This window comes from Clarias gariepinus, chromosome 4 (genome assembly GCF_024256425.1).
Source record: "Clarias gariepinus isolate MV-2021 ecotype Netherlands chromosome 4, CGAR_prim_01v2, whole genome shotgun sequence".
Taxonomy (NCBI): Eukaryota; Metazoa; Chordata; class Actinopteri; order Siluriformes; family Clariidae; genus Clarias; species Clarias gariepinus.
Window position 1 is genome coordinate 20,787,407 of NC_071103.1, and position 19,054 is coordinate 20,806,460.

A 19,054-nucleotide genomic window follows, 5' to 3' on the forward strand; every position below is an offset into this window, starting at 1 on the left:
AATAATAATAATGATGATGATGATAATGAGGTGGGAGAAACATTAGAGAAATATTAACAAGTAGAAATGTAGGAGGCTGATAACATTTTCTTAATGATACCTATACCCATCAGCATTGAAAATTATTCAAGAGACACTTTGTAGGACATATGAGCAATATCTATTAAACTTTAGAAAGAAAAGTCCGGATGTGCTTCAAATAAGTGTTGGATTAATTATATTGCAAGTGAAGATTATTGTAAGAAGGCAGATTTTGGTAAATGGGCTTGGGGACAATTGACAACATCTCACATCACATCTAGCACAATTCAAGAGCAGGGAAATTTGTTATGTTAACCTTGAAATTTGCTGTGTTAACAATCACTAGCATTTGTGCTATTTTTTACATAATCTATTCTGTTACTGGATTCTGAATAGATTTTCTCAAAATACCTTACTAGGTGGTTGTCCTGCATCCCCAAAAAACAAGCTACAGTAAGTCCAAAATACAGCCGCCAGGGTTCTCACTAGATCCAGAAAATATGATCATATAACCCGAATATTATCATCCCTGCACTGACTACCTGTTCAGTTTAGAATTAATTACAAAATAGTATTACTTACATACAAGGCTTTAAATGGTTTAGCTCCCACATACCTAACCAGTCTTCTGATATACTACAATCCACCAAGCTCCTTAAGATCGCAAAACTCTGGACTTTTTATAGGGCTTTTTCATATTTAGTTACAAAGCTTTGGAATAGCCTTCCAGACAGTGTTCAGGGCTCAGACACAGTTTCCCAGTTTAAAAGTAGACTCAAGACTCTTTAATCTGGCATACGTGTAACTCATCCCATAGCTTCATACTTCAGTACATCTATCCTGAATGGCAACTACGCTAATTCTCTCCATTTGTTCTGTACTTTTCTTCCCATCCCGAGGCATCTGGAGATTGTACCAGCTTTAGTAGACAAAGGCCAACCCTGCGAGGATCCTGAGGCATCCAGAGAAGGACCAGCTCCAGCTGGATTCTGCTTTATGATGGTTGGAGCTACACATCCTGCTCCTGTGCTTCCAGTGATCTGACCCCATCTGCCCTCTGCACCTACTGACTCATCCCTATGCTGAACTGGACTTCATGTTAATTTAAAGAATTTCTGTTATATTGTACTTTCAGCTGCATAACACACATGATGTTATATCATCTCTATCTCTTATCCCCCAAATGAGGATGGGTTCCCTGTTGAGCCTGGTTCCTCTCAAGGTTTCTTCCTATCTCAGGGAGTTTTTCCTTGCCACTGTCGCCGTCACCCTTGACTTGCTCATCAGAGACATTTCATTCATTCATCTCATTATTATCTAGACACATTTTTCTCACAAATACACAATTTATTATTTTTTATTATTCTTTTTTTTTATCATTATTTATTATTTATTAGTTTTTTAATGAATTTCATATTGTGAAACTGCTGTGAGACAATGACCATTGTTAAAAGCGCTATATAAATAAAATTAATTAAATTGAAAATCCTTCACTGCCAATTGTTCAGTTGTATTCCTGTTGTAAACATCAAAAATATATATTCTACATCCATTTAATTTCTTGTAGTTAATCAAAAGATGTCTAAAAATATATTTATATTATAGTGGCACTGCTGAGGCATTATTGAAAGCCAGGTTGCATCTGTATTGTTGGCTTGGGTGTTTATCATCTCAGCAAACCAGTTACTGGTAGGTTTGGCATTGTGAGCTGGATGATGTGTCCTGTTTAAAAAGGATATCGGCATCTCCATCCCAGCAGGTGGAAGAATAAAGTGCTATAAAATCTTCTGGTAGTTGGCTGCATTGACTTGATACAAATAGTGGACCAACACCAGCAAATAAAATGGCACCAAAAATCAATACTGACTCTGAAAATGTGATTCTGGGCTCCTTCCTCCAGACTCAGGGACCTTAAATTCCAAATGAAATGCGAAGTTGTCTTTCATCTAAAAAGAGGACATTGGAACAATGAGCAATGATTCATTTTTTTCTCCTAAGCCCAGGTAAGTCAATTCTGATATCTCTGGTTCAGGAGTGGCTTGATACTAGGAATGCAACAGTTTATTCTGCAACAGGAGAATGACTCCATCCTTACTCCACTCCTTGTGACACTCTCCTAGGTTCTTGAATCAGCTTGACTTAAGTCTTAAGGCTGCATTCCTGTTGCTTGTGTGCTTTTTCCTACCACATTTTCCTCTTACAGACAACTTTCCATAAATATGCTTCAGAATCTTCTGTGGCTTATGCTCCTTGTGGCGAGTGTTGAAGTTCAGAAAATCCGGAAGTTCTGGACAACTGTGAAGTTAGTAGTCTTCCCCAAGTGTGTACTGAACTAAACTGAGAGATACACAGTGTTTGTACTGTATGGATAGTAATTTACTCAAACTGGATGTTTGGTTTAAAGGAGCATAAATCATCATGAATGTGTAATAATCGAAATAAAATCAAAAAGATAATATTTTATGAAACTAATGAATCTAGATAATATGTGTTTTTCCCATTATATAAATGTTTTTACATTTTACCTGTAAAAGTTAATTTGGTACTAGACAAAAAAGCTATTTTTTTTCTTTCTTCCACTTTTGAAATATGATATATTCACTTGTATGTTACATGTTACAGCCTATGCAAATTAGCATTACGTTTATGCAAATCGTGCAAATCAATTTATATTTTCCTCTCTTACCCTTAACGACACGGAACACTTATCCACACGCAAATGCACAAGTGACAAAGGGTTTCAATTAAGCGATAAAAAAAACGACTCACTCATCTTGCTCTCAAGTCATCAACAAAGCCCTTTTAATTAGTATTCATTAATTGTTGTGCTGTAAAATCTATTTATGCCTGTTTTTATCAAGCCATCAAAGAGCTCACTAATTGCCTCATAGTATGAGAAATAGATCCAGTACGTGTTGGACCTGTTCTGAAACAACATTTCAAAGCAAGTGGAGGGAGTGAGGCCGATTTCACGTCTGCAATGCAACGAAACCTCCACTTATTATGGGAGCAGAATGCTGTGACTAATCCCTGAAGGTTAATTTTAAATAATGAGATGATACTTTGTTTCAAAAAATGAGCTTTACATTTATTCCTCCATGATTTCCTTGTGGTTCTAGCTTGGAACATTGTTACTTTGGGAACAATATACATCTTCAACTGCTGGCTTATATACTCAGCAAAAAACAGAAACGTCCTCTATGATATTTGGATGTACCGATCCTGTGCAGGTGTTGTTACACGTGGTCTTCCACTGCGAGGATGATCAGCTGTCCTTCCTGTCTCCCTCTTTCCGAAAAACACTTGAGTGGTTCTGTTTGCCTTCAAAACAACATACTCCATTATATTATGACAGATGCCAGTGTTCTCCCTTCTGTTGTGAAATCAGAAAAAGAAGTGGTTTGCGTCCATGCCACATGCACACATGAGTGAGCAAGAGACAAATGCCAACAAGTTAATTAAATGTCATTCCAGCCTCCTAGCACTGGCTTCAATGCGCTGTATGAAGTGTTATCATATGATCACTGCACTCTAAAATCATTTCATCTTGAAACAGTATGGAAAATGATTAAGGTTGTTAATGGTCAGAGAAACAAGAAATGTGTGTAATGGAATACCCAAACTTCTTATATGAATTACCGTTTTAGGCATAAGCATGTGAGACACACACGGGTTAAATGCACAGGTTGATTTCTACATACTGCTCAGGAGTCAATGCATTTCATGTTCTGTAGTCCTAGTACAATTTCCATTAGCTTTTCAACAGGTCTGGAGTATGGATAAATCCTGTAGGAGCTTAGGAATATTTAGGAGAAGCTTATGCATATCTTACTGTCGTACATTTCTTAATCAGAACAAGAAACGCAACCGGCTAGGTGAATTAATTACATGGAACTGCCTTATTTACTGAGAGCCATGATTAGCTTTTTATTTATTAAAAAAAGCAAACTATAAGATTTAGCAGTTTGTTTTTTACATCTACTCTGCTTTAACCGCTCTTTGTTTCAGTAAACACATGCACCTGCATCTAGTTTCTCTTCATCTCTGCCTGATTATCATCTCTGGTCATACCCTAATAGCAGATCATAATAGCTTTAAATCAGTAACATGTGCTAGAATGCTCTGAAGTGCACAATCTGAATAATGAGTAATCATTATTATTATTATATTTTTTTTTTACATTTTCCCCCTAAAAGCAATTTAGCCCATGTATACATGAATTCAGTCTGCATTCTAAGCTTTGGAGAATCTGTTTGCCAGTACAATATACTTCTCATTTTGTTGCTTCATGCTCTTTATTCTTCCTTCCTTGTATATTCGCCCATGAGTATACAAAGCAAAGTGCCTTATTTTCTATGTACTCTGATGCTCCCTGAGCAGTGCTTTGCAGTCAGTTTTTGGGAAAGCTAACATAATTAACTCTGCTCCACTGGCTAGCTGTAGAACCCTTCCATCTTTTATACTTACAGTTTTACTATAAAATATATATTTTTTTACAGTAAACTGGGATCGCTGTATATAATCTCACCTCAAGTCATTCAGATTCTGACACTATGAGCATACTTGTATGTTTCTTACTTTCTTTTCTTAATAAATGCAGACCAGGCTCCAATGTCTACTTTTACCATCACAATATTTAACAGCAATTAATTTAGTTGTGGTAAATCGTGTGTGTGTGTGTGTGTGTGTGTGTGTGTGTGTGAGAGAGAGAGAGAGAGAGAGAGAGAGAGAGATTTTATGTGCTTGTGCTTCCTGGTTTCCTTTTCCTTCTTAAAAACAAGCACCAAGTGTTCCTGAAGTAGATTTTGGTTTCATCATGACCCTGATCAAAATAGAGTAATCTGTCTTATACCATCTAGTCTTACAGTCAGATCATATCAGAATGGCTTATACTATGATATGCATGATACATTATAATGCATTTCCATGCAGGAAACAACACAGTAACACGGAGAGCAACAGTGTGAGTATATAGTAGATAATTCTAGTGTACTGTTTTAGGAAAGAAGGGTTTTGAGTGGTATTGAGGACAGAAAGAAGTCGAAGCTGTGCATCTCCCCCAGGTCTATAACACTGTTGCCTAGTAACAGGTGCTTCGTGAGGCAGGCTCGGGTGATGACATCAGAGATCAAAGCCACAAAGCCTCAGCACTGTCATAAGCTCTAATTATCCTTTAATTACTGTTCAAGTTCCTCTATCGACTTAAGTGGTTTTACACAGACACACAGGCTCACATTGTGATTCTAAGAAAAATTCTGAAAAAAATAATAATTCTGTGATTGCCGCTGTTGACTTGCCTTTTATTTTGTCATAATATACTGATCTTCCAGGTAACATACACAGCATAGTACTAGTTTGTCAGCTCTGTGTTTGAAGTTTAAATCAGACATTACAGTGGAAGTAGCTTAGGACTCTGAGCCAAGTTGTCAGTCAGGGGATCCTGTTGTGGTCTTTTGAGAAGATAAACATCATTACCGATTATTATTATTAAGCCCACCAGTCACCTTGAGTTGAGACACCTCAGTCATAAAAGCAGCAGCTTACAGGCCTTCAGTATTTATACAATAAATGTATTGTGTTCTGGAAATGTCCAGTCACATAGCATGGCAACTAAATTCTGGGATACAGTCGAAAATAGATGTATATAAAATATACATACATTTCCTCTAATATAATGTGAAAAAAATATATATATAAAATATACATGCATTTCTTTTGATATAATGTTTACATATCAAAAGAAATACATGCATATTTTATATATAGATATATATTTTTTGTTTTTACATTATATCAGAATTATTTGAAATCAGCCTAAAATAATTACGGCAGGAACAGAACCAAGGTAAAATATATATATATATATATATATATTTTTTTTTTTTACTTTGGCTCTGTTCCTGCCGTAATTATTTTAGGCTGACTTAAAAATGGGCAGTTTTCATTGTGACATTTTATTTAGAATAGGTGAAATTAAATTATTATTTTTTAAACATACAACAGTTGCTTTTATACAGTCTGTGCGAGTTTCTTTCAGTAGAATTGAAAATGAAACTTAATCTTGAAATGCAAGTTACTCTTTCACTTTAGGAAAGAAGTTCATGTTCGTATTTTAGCTTGTAAGTTTTAAAACTTTATATACAGATTATGTAAAGCATGGAAACTGATCCCATGATTTCTGATATTTTCTTTTTTACACAGGTGGCGGCAGTAGACAGCACAGGCTGGAGTACAGAAGGAGGTCAGAGCGCTTCAAAATCTGGCCAGTGGTAACAGATGAGGTAGCAAAATGAAATATTTTAAAAATTATTATTCCTCCAGTTTATTCCTCCAGTTCTTTAACTACATTGTAGGACTACTGCACTAGTTTCTCAAAGACCTTGCATGACTATCCACTTTTTGTCAGCAATTAAGGCACACTTAGTTGCTGCGGGCTCCCTTAATTGGTTGCTTCCAATTGGGATTGATACAGGTGGATTGTTTAGGACACTCTTGGCTCTCTCCATCCTGCCACCCTTTCCAGTTGTCCAGACAATGCTTTAGTTAGAAGAGATAGCAATCTTTGCTGCACTGTATTTTTGGCACTCCATCAGCACTAACCAATCTTCAAGCAGGAATTAAAATAACCACTGAACAAAAGGTCCTGTTCAGGCTCTCCAAGTAATAGAACAAAAAAGGCAGTCACCCTGTCAGCAAACAATAAATTAATAGGTGACCACGAGTCCAAGTGTAAAAATGGCCATACTTTCTGGTTAGCTTAGCCACTGTTCTCCTCTCCCATGATTAAATAATTGCTGATCTAGATGCTACACCATTTAGCTTACATTTTTTACTAGACTTGGTCTACATGTTAAACCTAGGTTTTCTTTTTCCTGGTTGAAGGAATATTTAAAACAGTAAATGTTTTTTAGAAGTTATTACTGAGCAGAACCAATAACAATTTTAAGTTTGCGCATAGAACAACTTCATGCAGTATTTAATACCAAACTGTACATCAATAATACAGATGGACATCTATCTTTTATGGGTCTAAGCTAGACAGTGTTTTAAATATATGCAAGCAACTTTCAGTGGCTGTTCATGAAATTTTGCCTAACATATTGGAACAGTAAATTAGTTTAGTTTAAGTGTAGCAAGTTTAATACACGTCTATAAAATGTGTCTAGATCACATGGAAAACTTGGCTAACTTTATTTTATTCCAAATTTGTCGTCAAGTTAACACAAGCCTTTTTAGTAAAAGCTGTTTGGTAGAATCTCCTTCACCTAAATGAGATGACATCATTTCACAGGTCTCATCCAGACCCTGCAGTAGGAGCACTAACAGATTTTGAAAGAATGCAAATGATGGCAAATCAAACAAAGAGGACTAATGAAGACTTAGAGACGAAGCCTCAACAATATTTATGTTGATATAATAAATAAATAAACCCACAAATATTGCCAAAGAATTTCTAATACAGTCCATTCCTATCCCCAGTTCTACACTTTTTAACCTTAAAGCAGAAAGAAGAAAAAAAGCTAAAATCTGTAGGAGAGGAGTTCTCCAGGAAAAGGGAAGATAGAAGCTTAAATTTTAAATCTAATTAATTTAAATAATGATTCACATTTGTATTTAAAAGATATACATATACAGTTAGATAAAACTGAAAAGTTTATGTAAAGTTTCTATGCCCTTCAGAAAGTCATTTTTACTGGTTTCCCAAATTGACTAGCTATGAAAGAATGGATTAAACATTTATGAAAAACACATACCAGTTTTTCAAACCTTGTACACAACTTGCATTCTCATTAAAATATACAAGTTAAATGTTTCTCCATTATTTTATTTAGCCACATCATAACCATGTCTCCAATAAACACAGCAGGCTACAATAATAAGGGGTTCATTTCAAAACCTTCTACAGCTACTATCAGAAAAGAGAACTAAAAAAAAATAATAAAATTAAAAGAACTGCCCCCCCTTGATTGTAGACCCTTTTGCGACACCGGAAACAGTGATCTTGTTAAAGCAAGAAAGCTGGATTTTGCACCATTTCTTCAATTCTTGTTTTTATACAAAAGCTACACAATGTTACACTTGATCAGAATACAATTCAATTAGTGTTCTACACCATAAACGTAAACTAAAATCTTAACTGATGGAGGATTACCACTATAATTTAACACTTTGCAAGAGTTTTGAAAAGAATACAAAAAAATACTGCAAAATAAAAGTGTCAAAGCAAGCTAATTAAGTACCATTGTACGACAGAACCTTTAAAATAAAAACGTAATGTAAAAACAAAAAAATTACAGGCAAGGCTAAGGTTTAAAATTCCATTTTATGATCCACTTCTTGAGCCTTCTTTGAGTAACCTGCCCACCAAAACTCCACTGCAGTTAAAACTCCCACCAGTGAGGACCAGAGGAAAAAAAAATTACTTGCTCGTGTTCCCATAGGAAACTCAGCTTGTATTAGTGTCAGGCACTTCCAGAGAAACTAGCCCACTCTCTTGAGACCGCTCAGCAACTCCTCAGGCCAAATCACAATGCAGGTTCATTTGGATCAGACAATACAGCTACAGGACAGGAAAAAAAACTGCCATTAGTCAGAAAGCATACATGTGTAGGAGTGCCATAACATCACATTTAGATTAGTTGTGCAACATGCCTTCAAACCCAAACAGTTATTCACACCATGTCTGGGTTACTTAGTGCCTCACCTAAAAAGTTCTTTATTTACAGGTCAGTATCAAACCAAGCGAGCTGATTGCTATCGCCTGGTGGAAGGCCATCCATCAGGTCCTGGGTGTGCCCAAGGTCAGGAAGGCCATCAACAGGGTAGTCTGTGCCAGGGTGGTGTCCACCCATTTCATGCTCCATCATGGGGTCCATACCCATGGCATCTTGCCCATAGCCTCCAGGGTGGTAGGAGCGATAGCTGGGGTCTGTGAACAGGGCAAGCGTGGAAAGTGAAGGGAAGGGGGAGCGCACACAGCTAGGTTAGAAGTAGCATATTAAAACAGGCAGCTCACAATAAAGTTCTTATATTCCAAGACATGCAAGTCCATTATCAGGAAGTGCAAGCTGCCACACTTAAGGTAGCTGGTTAGAGCATGCAAACACCTATGCCTTCCAAAAAAGGTTCTTTTTAGCATTTTTTTCACTTCAGGGCCAAATGGTTAAAGTTGCTGCACTGAGGAGTTGACCGTACAGGATTGTAAATCATTTGTGTTTGTTTTTTTTTGTGTGTGTGTTTTACAATCAAAACTAGAAACTACAGTTATGGCACAGAGACCCATACAATAGTGGCTGTATGGAAAATGATGCAGGTGCATTAAATTATTGTACAGACATTAAATAATCCTTTTTTTTTTTTTAAAGCCTAGCTATAAACACTGCAAATTGCAGCAAATAGTCTATATTCAATGATCAAGCATTATTGATAAATTAAACCACTGACCAGTCATCTACTGCATGTGCATGATACTACCATTTGTTGAATAGATCTAGTAATAATGCAAAGCTACAATACATTAAGAGACAATATATTCTAATTTTAAAGAGGACACTGAGGTTGAAAGCTGGACGTATAAACAAACAAAATATAAGAATTTCTTATAGAACTAAATAAGATGAAACTAATAAATGTACTGCTTTTGTATTGCTAAAGTGAAATTACAGTTTAGTTTAAAACGGATTTAATTTAGATGTAAATTAGCCTACTTCAAGAACCAAAAAAAGTGAACTATGCAAGAAGTATCAAGTCTATCATGACATCCAAGAGACTTCTGCATTGTGCCACCCTCACCAAACACTATACTTTCCTTTTGGTCTGTTCATCATATGATTATTTATACAGCACCAGTCAAAAGCTTGACCGTGTGACTATTTTCTACATTCTTGAACAATACTGGTTTTATTTTCAAAACTTTAAAATAACATGTAAATAATATAATTGAGGTTGGTTATTTTAAGACACAAAATGCCAGCTGTTCTGGAATCTCTTGCAAGAACAGTATTGTCAAGTGCATCTCATGAAGACCATCCCAGAAAAGCGAGAGCAAAAAACTTGCCTCTTATGCAGAGAAAAGGTTCATCTAGAGCTACCAGACTTAAAAATCACCAACTAATCAGATTAAAGCTGTCATGAAGCCTTTACAAACATCTCAATATTAACTGTTCAAAGAAGATTTCTGCATTTTTTTTTTTGATGACTTCAGCATTGTTTTAGAACGTAGAAAAAGAAAAAACAGGAAAGATAATGAGATTATATTTATCCAACACTTTGACTGGTAGTGTATGTCTTTCATTAAGTGAAAATAAGATGAAAGTATTGGTGAAAGGTGGAAGAATTTCGCAAACGTTTGAGGCCACATTCATCTGAATAGCTAAATGACTGGTGTCCCTATTCTTCACACATTTGAAAAAAAAAATTATTCTGTTAAAATTTTAAGCTGTAATGTTGAACTGTAAAAGATAGGCTAAATACCAACTTTGAGCCACAGACAATGTGCTGAGTGTTTTGAAGCCTTTCGACTTCTTATTCATGCTCTTATGAAAATTCTAAGCTGACCGACTAGATGGCCCTACAGTAAAAAAAAGACGCTTTGGTGGGGAGATAAGAAGGCAGTCTACTCACCATCTGCTCTGTAGCCAAGAGGTTCTCCTTGTGCTGCAACGTCCAGACCCAGGTCCCCAGTCTAGAAAGGATGAGGGGGAGTTACTTTTCATTTAAAAAATAATTTCAATCTGTATACCCATCAGTCAGATTCAATGTTCATTTCAGGATTATGCTCTGTGGACTTTGACACCAATAATCTTGCATGGTGATGTGGACAGGGTTTAGCTGCTTTACCTCGTTCCAGGTCATGGGCTCAGTCCTGAACAGAGAGCTGGTGAGCTCCACAGATAGTCTCTTCTTATAGTCTTGGGGTTTATCCTCTGACATGCGGAACAACACTGCAGCAGCATATGTGGCTGTGGAGAAGAGATAGTGTCCTCAGTACAGGCAAATAGGCACACAACCTAGCCAGTTTAATATTGTTCTCTGCTAATTATATGTACACTTTTTCCATGTTTAAAATACAACTAAATTTCAACAATTCAACAATATAATAAACTGGTATTTGACTATATTAACAAAAGGCAAGACAAACGCCAACTGTGCATACATACGGATAAGGTGACTGACATGCAGAGGTCTGAACCTTGTGTTTGTCACAAGCAATTTAACATATTTAATCGGCTGTCATTTCCAACTAGAAATTTGTTCACAAGTATAGACTGGATAAAAAAAATTAAAATAAAAAAAATAAAGATCCTCACCAACGCCTTCATTTCGAGAGTGAAGCAGCTCTGTGAGTGGTGCAGTTGCTCCTTCTGCCTCAATGGCCTCAGCTGCCTCCTTATCCTGGGCTAACTCACATAGGACGCCTGCCGCTACACGCTGAATGTTCTCAATAGGGGAGTACAGCAGCTAGTGGGAGTAAAAATTAGGATTACTGTAACAGTAACAGCTTACACAAATTTAAAATACCTAAAAGCTTTCAGCCGCTTTACCACACCCGTTCAAAACACCTTCAAATTATACAAAATTTAACTAAAACGTGAGCTAATCCTCAAACAGACTTAAATTAAGCATCTTTGCTGTGGACACAATTGAACCTGCATGAGGGAGATGCAACTAACCTGGACAAAGAGTGGAATTGTGTTGAGTCCTCTGATGACGATCCTGTTGTGAATATCTCTTGCAAGAATGTGCAGTGCTCCAGTGCAACCCTCTACAATCTCCTCCATACGAACTCCCTCCTGCCAGAAGGTAGACAGTGAGCAAACACATTCTTCTCTCTTTTACTCTGACCATGCAACAAGCCACAGGACTCACCACAAACTGTTGTTGTGTACCCCCCATGGAAGTTCGTCTCTGAGTATCTTGGTGGGCTCTGACGAGCAGTTGGACCAATCGAGGGATGGCACCTTGTTCTCTGAGAGGTGCATGGTTGGCAGGGCACAGAGCTAGATTACGGATCAAACCAACTGTAGCCTAAATGAAAAGATGGTATGTTTTTTTTTTAGTATGGATATTAAAAATAATAGGTTAGGAATTATGGGAATGACAACAAATTACATAATACCTTTATAAGAGGCCAATGTGAAGGTGGGTGGAGAAGTTTAACCACCACTGGCAGGCCATAGTGTAGCCGTACTGCATTCTGGGCCATTTCAGCATCCTGGTGTCTGGAGGTGAGGTGGCGAAGGGCACAGATGGCAGGCTCGGTAATGTCCTCCCGGTCTCCGGCACGGAGGACTGTGCGTACTAGTGCCTCAATGCCACCAACCTGGCAAACCATCATTTTATTCTTGTAGTTGTTGCAAGTAAGGTTGGACAGAATGCCAGCAGCACAGGTCACCACATTGATGTCATCTGAACCTAACAGCTGAACAAGAGTGCCCAATAGGCCCTCCATGCCCTCCTGTAGGTGAAAATCCAGAAAAAAAAAAGTTCTTCGTTAGAAAAAAAAAAAAAGAAATTTGCATAAACCAAAACCAGTAAGTTGAAGTTACTTGTGGAATTTTAGGAAGTCTGCATGAGGTTTAATCCTATCACAACAACCACCACAAGATAAAGGACAATTACTCCACAACATTCTGGTACTATGCCAACCAGTGAGTAAAATGTGTGGCAGGCATTACGATCACATGTAGCATTTGTTCATGCGGTCATTTTATCAAGGTTTCTCTTTAATGATTAACACCCTAACTTTTTGGTAGGTCAGGGGTTGGCTACAACCCCATGACCCTCCACAGACAAAGGCAGGAATGACTGTTACCTGCATCACATCTACTTCAGCTAATGATGTCTTCTCCATGGAAAAGTGGGGAGAAAAAAAGAGAGCGCTCATGTAGGAAGAATAGAGCAAAGTGCAATAGAGGTGGAAGAAAAGCAAGACATAAGGCAGTCACCTGTTTGGTGGCAGCGTCTGACAGGTTCCTGAGAGTCCATAGACCGTTCTGAACCAAACGTTGGCTAGGATCTGTAAGGTGAAGACCCAATGCCTGCATACCACCTGAAAAGCATACACAAGCAAATTACACATCAAACTACACAAATTTAAGATTTTATTTACATGAAATCTAGGCCATATGACCCTCACGTAAACAATCAAAGAAATGTTTGATGACTCACCAGCCTCAACTATAGCAGGTTTGTTACTGGAACACACCGACAGCACTTTTAGCACACGGCTTGTGGTCCACAGCAGCTTTTCATATGTATATGTCCTCATGATATTGACCAGAGCCTGGGGACCTCCACTGGCCAGGATGATGAGCTAGCAAAGCAGACATGAGACATTCAAGCAGAAACATCTTACAACAAAGGATGTACATACTATTTGAAAGGTGGAGAATGGACCCAACAAATAATTAACATGCATGCATGCATCAAATTATGTGCCTTACTTTGCTTTCTTGATTGCCATAAGCCAAGATCTGAAGGCAGTCTGTTGTGATCGCAAGGAATTTCACATTGGTTTTGTTCAACAATGCCACCATTTTCTGTAAGCCTCCAGCCAGACGCACAGCCATTTTGGCTCCTTCCTGGTGTAGCAGCAGGTTGTGAAGAGTTGTGATGGCATAGAACAATACAGAGTCCACTGGAGAGCTGAAGAAAACAGATCCCTAATAATGAGGCCAGGACACAGATCCTAGGAAATATAATCCTTATGCAAAAAAAAAAAAAAAAAAAACTGCAGACATTATAAATAAGGTTCCTACACAATATTTAACTATTCAGTATTAACCATTTCCTTACTTTATCACTTTGATTTTGATGTAAGTCTATAGCTGGCATCATTTAAAGCTAGATATGAAACAAAAGGAAGAGCTTTTTTTACCTAAACCACCAGAAATTGTATCAGGATGAAAGCATGTTAAGTTTATAGGACGTACCCCAACATTTTGACAAGTGCTGGAATGCCCCCTGATTTGAAGATAGCAAGCAGTCCCTCTCTGTGGTGGGAGAGGTTGTGAAGGGTACCAGCTGTGCATCGGGCCGTCTCCACATCACTGGTATTCTGCATGGTCCTCACGATGGCCGACACCATTTGAGGAGAGCGCATGATGGCGTGTCGGGAAGCCTCTTTCTTCGAGAGCTGATGTACCATGACTGCTGCCTTATTTACTACAACCTAGAAACCAAGGACAGGAAATCAACCAGTGGTTTGACATCAGCAATCAGCACAAGTATCAGTTACTATCATATGATTTTGTTAATGTAAAAAAAAAAAGTAATCATTAAAAATCTTATTGTAGATGTTCATTATGTCTTGGAAACAGAAACAATATTTTCCCTTTTTAAAAAAAAAAAAAAAAAAAAAAAAAAAAAAAGACTCTACACATGATACATTACAAAGAGCAATGTACCTGATCCTCATCGTTTAGTAATTTAGTGAGTTCTGGGATGGCACGTGTGGCCAGCTCTGCATCATCCTGATAATTGATGAGATTGACCACTGCATGCTTGAGCATCTGTGAGGGTTCAGCCAGGTGCTGCACATTAGTCGGTGTTGCACTGTCAAACTGTGTGGAAGGAATCTGCATGCCCTCATCGAGTGTTTCTGGAAACATGGCTGCCCTCACTCTCTGGGCTCTGGTCATGGCATACTGGCCATCAATGTCTACACAACGCACAGTGGCAAGATGAAAAGTAAGCTACAGCTATAATAGACACATTAGACACAAGATTTTGTATAATAAAACAAATTTGCTTAATTTGTTGTTAACCATGAAGTGCAAATATACACATGGTAAAATTCATAGATGCGCACAGGCTCGCAAAACAATTTGCAAAAAGCTTAAAATTATAAAATTAACAGTTTATTTTAGCACTAAAATAACTCATGTTTCAAAAACAACCAATATTGAAAAATAACTGCTATACTCATGTGTGCACCTCAGGGTTAATCACCACCAATAAACACACAGACCTGCCACTTGGTCTTGGCTGAAGTTCTGGTTGAATCCTTGCTCCCATTCATATAGCACCTGGTTGTCCACATCCTCATTATCTGGATGGCCCTTACCACTGAGGGAGGGAGCAGTGGTAGTTGCTCCAGAGTGGATACCCGAGTCCAAGTACGATTGCTGCTGCCAGCTACTAACTGCGGCTTTGCGATCTGGCTCCATTGCCATGTCGAGCTCCATCAGATCAGCTATAAAAGGAAAGAGAACCAATAGATATAAGCATTTAATCATTTGATTAATAAACCAAGGGGGTTATTATGCAAAATGAAAATTAGCCCATGACGCATAAATAAACTAAGCCAACATATTCTAAACACTGTAAAGCTTTTTTTTTTATAAACCCTAGTACATACAATACATCGATACTAATTGTTAGATAAATGATAATCTAAAAAGGTAGAAACAAAATATCTAGTTACATTTGATAAAATGATCTGGGTGGTGCTGTGTGTACAAACTTACACTGGGTCGCCATGTTCCTCACTCAGCCTGCCACCAGCACAGCTTTCTAATCTGAAAAACAGGCCCGGTAAATTTCACACTCGGTGGTGATGCACTAATTCAAACTAGCTCATTACTACCTGTTCAACTTTTAGCAAATATCAGCATGTGTGCATATAAAAAAAATTACTTAAATGATAATATAAATTAAGTTATCTTTTTGTACAGTGATTTATTAATGCAGCAGATCTCAAAGTTCGTGATCTCAGAATTCTAATATTTACAAAGAAAAACAATCTAACGAAACAACTCATCACTCATTGAGAGTGGGGCATTTTCATACCTCTAATTAAGGCAGGGCTGAGCACTTAAAGCTCTATTTTGTGCCTGTTAGAAAATTAAACTCCTACAGGGTCAATGTGCTCAAGCCATTTACTTCCTATTAGCCATAAACAGCAGTTAACACCTACTAATGCTCAATGGCATTCAGTTCCATACTCCACAGGGGCCCAGTTTTGCCTCCCTCCTACATAATTACCATAACATAACCCCCATGTGTGTCTTCACTATTCAAATACAAGAAAGTCGTTAAACAAATCTTCCATCCTGTATTTTTAAAGGGAGACAAATGTGATTCGGGTTAAAAGTGACATTACACAGTCAAATTTATACATTTTATACATGGATTTCAGCAAAAATATTAAAGCAGTGAAACGAAGTAAAACTACACAACCACGTCTAATCTATCTCGCCAGAACTCTTCTTTTCTCAGAGTTCCATAGAGCAGTGTGTGTATAACATTGTCAAAAAATCCAAGAAGAAACAGCAGCCAACAAATGGTTCGACCTGCAGGTTCCAACATCTGGAATAAATTGTGGTTATAGCAGCATGGAGGCTTTACCCACTGCGTGGCATGCGTTACACTCGCACGCAATGAGGTTTCAGCCCAAAAGAAAAGTACCACTTTTAACAATCCTCTTTCTCTAGGACAAGCAAGATATAGACAGTCATTTTTAAACTACAGTCACACCGCTTCTTTGGCAACAGCTAACTTTAACACACTGCTGCATGGAAGGAAAAAAAAACAATAAAAGAACTTCTAGCTACCTACACAGGGGAGAAAAAAATAAAAATCAATCTCCACTCCCAAGGTTATTTTCTGCTGAGTGGTTGGCATGAACCAAGCTTTACTTTGCTGTCGTACTTCTGGAAGCATATACTCCATATGATTGCACATCATTAATGCAAAAATGTAATAAAATACTGAGTGTACCAAGAAAATTTGTTCTGTACATAGTTAGGCCCACAAGTTGTCGAAAAACCATCTGTAGACAAGACTTACTAGTCTAATTTAAAATAAATACCGCACAATATGCAGGTCTGTCTAAACACTGTTGGGGTGTGTCGATTTGAAGATGATGCCACATAACACACATTAGGCCAGATGGTGATAAACACAACACCAAAAAAGATCTGTTAAAAAAGAAAGATTCCATTTGTGAAAGCATCGGAAACATTTATTTTAATATAACCGACTTGGGTGCGTTTTCTCATTTTAAAAAAATAGACCTCTGCGGCGTAGTGCAGAAACAACCTGATAAATCTGGCATCAGTCAAGTCACAATTTAAGCACAATTTAGTTTACCAAGTGAAATGGATTGCACCCTTAACCCTGATGAACTATCGGTACCTTCCATGGTTACTAAAATAGGCACACAGTGCACAAGTGAGCAACAAACATCGGCAGTAGAGTACAAGAAACAGGCCAAGGATATAAAATAAGGACATGCATCAGCACCGGACACACTGGGAAATCAGTAGTGTGTGTGTGTATATATGTAAGAAAATGGACACTGCAGGTAAAGTTATTTGCCTGTAGCTACATTAAAACTCTAAATGACAGCTATTTATAAAATATAGGATTGTTACAGATTTACAGATAACGGTCAAAATAGCCACTTCGTAGGTAACGGTGGTTATTCTAATTTGTACAAATCTGTGCGAGTAGCATAAAATCATTTATATCTTGAATTGTAAACGCACCTTGAACACAGTAGTAAAATGACTTATTTCACCCTCACTACTGACCTACGGAATGTTGTCACCAATGGCAAATCGGCTTTTTCCTAACTTGACGCCACGAAACGGAGGCAAAATAAGCACATCGTTGTGCGTTGTGCAGTTTAAATGCTCGCTGTGTGTGTCTGCGAGAGAGAGAGAGAGAGAGAAAAGAGTCCAACTTCCCACCGAGCCTCAGCAGCTCCAGTGCTGTCGGAGTCAGGTTTCAGTCTCAAGCTCCTCCTCGACTTCCTATCCGAGCACGCCGTCCAAAACTACACTTTTAAACCCCTTTGTTTGGAACTGGGGGAGGGTATGTGCAATGGAAATGGGACTACTTCCTCTGTATAAATATCCTTTTATTCCCTTTGACATCAGACAAATTCGTACAAAAACTAACATTAAGATTAGCATGGTAAGATTAGGATTAAGAGTTAGAATTTTATGTTAAAACAAGCACAAAAAAACTTTAAATTACTACACAAGTAAAGATAATTAGTAACCTTATTTAAAGCCTCGAATGTGATAACTTCTGTCAGTGAAGCGTTGTATAAAGCCGCTACAAAGGGTTATAGCGGTGCGGTAATGCTCTGTGTCCGCTCGGCTCTCTCCACACACACAACCACACAGAAGGTTAGGGACAAAATAATAAAGCGCAACACTGCCTAACGTTTAAGTATATCGTTACACTGAACACGACATACCATCAATAATAAGTACCGGATAGGTAAACAAACATGCCATTTCGTCTCGCTTTATTATAACAGCCCGTTTGGAGCACCAGGGAATCGCATCTTCACCATAAGCCTCCAAACACAGCTAGGCAGGTTAGCCAACTAGCAGCAAACCCGCTCGACAAGGCTACACACTATTTAGAATAAACTCTTTAAAAAAATTAAACACACCTTAAAATTCTAACGTGTTTGAATGAACGACGCGTACTGACCTGGACGGCTGGTCCGCTAGCCTTTAAGATAGCGCGCTGCCTGCTGCAAGAACACACACGGGACAACTTGGCATGACCGAAGAGCTGGCTCGGCTAACGTTAGCTCACTGACCCAACAGAACGAACAGACTATATTAGAAATAGCGCTTTACATTACGAGGCGAAACATACCTGCGACAAGGGATGGCGTTTCCTTCCTCGGTGGTCAGTTTACAGTCAACAATTTACGCCACAATCCAGTAAAAACGTGTGTAAACCACCCGCAGTACACTCCACCTCCTCCGCGGGAAAGAGGGTAAAATATCCTAGCTTCTGTCGTGGCGAGCAAAGTAAGATGGCGTCAAATCATTAGAGCGAGCCATTATAAAAACTCCTGCGGCCATGATATCCCGTCGCCTTGATTAAAGTAGATCCTGCTTGGTTCATTTTATTTTTAGACGAACAAGAAAGTAAAAAATAAAGAAACCGTTGAACTATAAGCCAAATTCTCTATGTATGTTTCTGAAATATTATTTAAACCAAAACGGTGGGTTAAAATCCTCTCGTGACGTAGTCCTGTTTAACATTTGCGCAGGAACAC

General features: G+C 38.0%; 1 protein-coding gene across 4 annotated transcripts; it reads right to left on the minus strand.

The window, feature by feature from the left end:
* Positions 1 to 7,830: 7,830 nt before the first annotated feature.
* ctnnb1 (catenin (cadherin-associated protein), beta 1) lies at positions 7,831 to 18,817 on the minus strand. 4 transcript variants are annotated; one of them, XM_053494225.1, is made up of 17 exons: positions 18,646 to 18,817; positions 15,492 to 15,542; positions 14,993 to 15,217; positions 14,430 to 14,683; positions 13,956 to 14,194; positions 13,467 to 13,668; positions 13,192 to 13,336; positions 12,969 to 13,072; positions 12,836 to 12,865; positions 12,140 to 12,478; positions 11,890 to 12,048; positions 11,694 to 11,813; positions 11,331 to 11,481; positions 10,861 to 10,982; positions 10,645 to 10,705; positions 8,726 to 8,950; positions 7,831 to 8,581 (listed from the first exon to the last, which is right to left on the minus strand). In XM_053494225.1, exons 2-16 carry the CDS (start codon positions 15,502 to 15,504, stop codon positions 8,742 to 8,744), a joined length of 2,373 nt encoding a protein of 790 aa, XP_053350200.1. In that variant the 5' UTR covers positions 15,505 to 15,542; positions 18,646 to 18,817; the 3' UTR covers positions 7,831 to 8,581; positions 8,726 to 8,741. The 4 variants fall into 4 exon arrangements, with proteins under 4 accessions (XP_053350200.1, XP_053350201.1, XP_053350202.1 ...); XM_053494226.1 differs by lacking the exon at positions 18,646 to 18,817 and adding an exon at positions 17,559 to 17,659; XM_053494227.1 differs by lacking the exon at positions 12,836 to 12,865.
* Between the last annotated feature and the right edge of the window lie 237 nt (positions 18,818 to 19,054).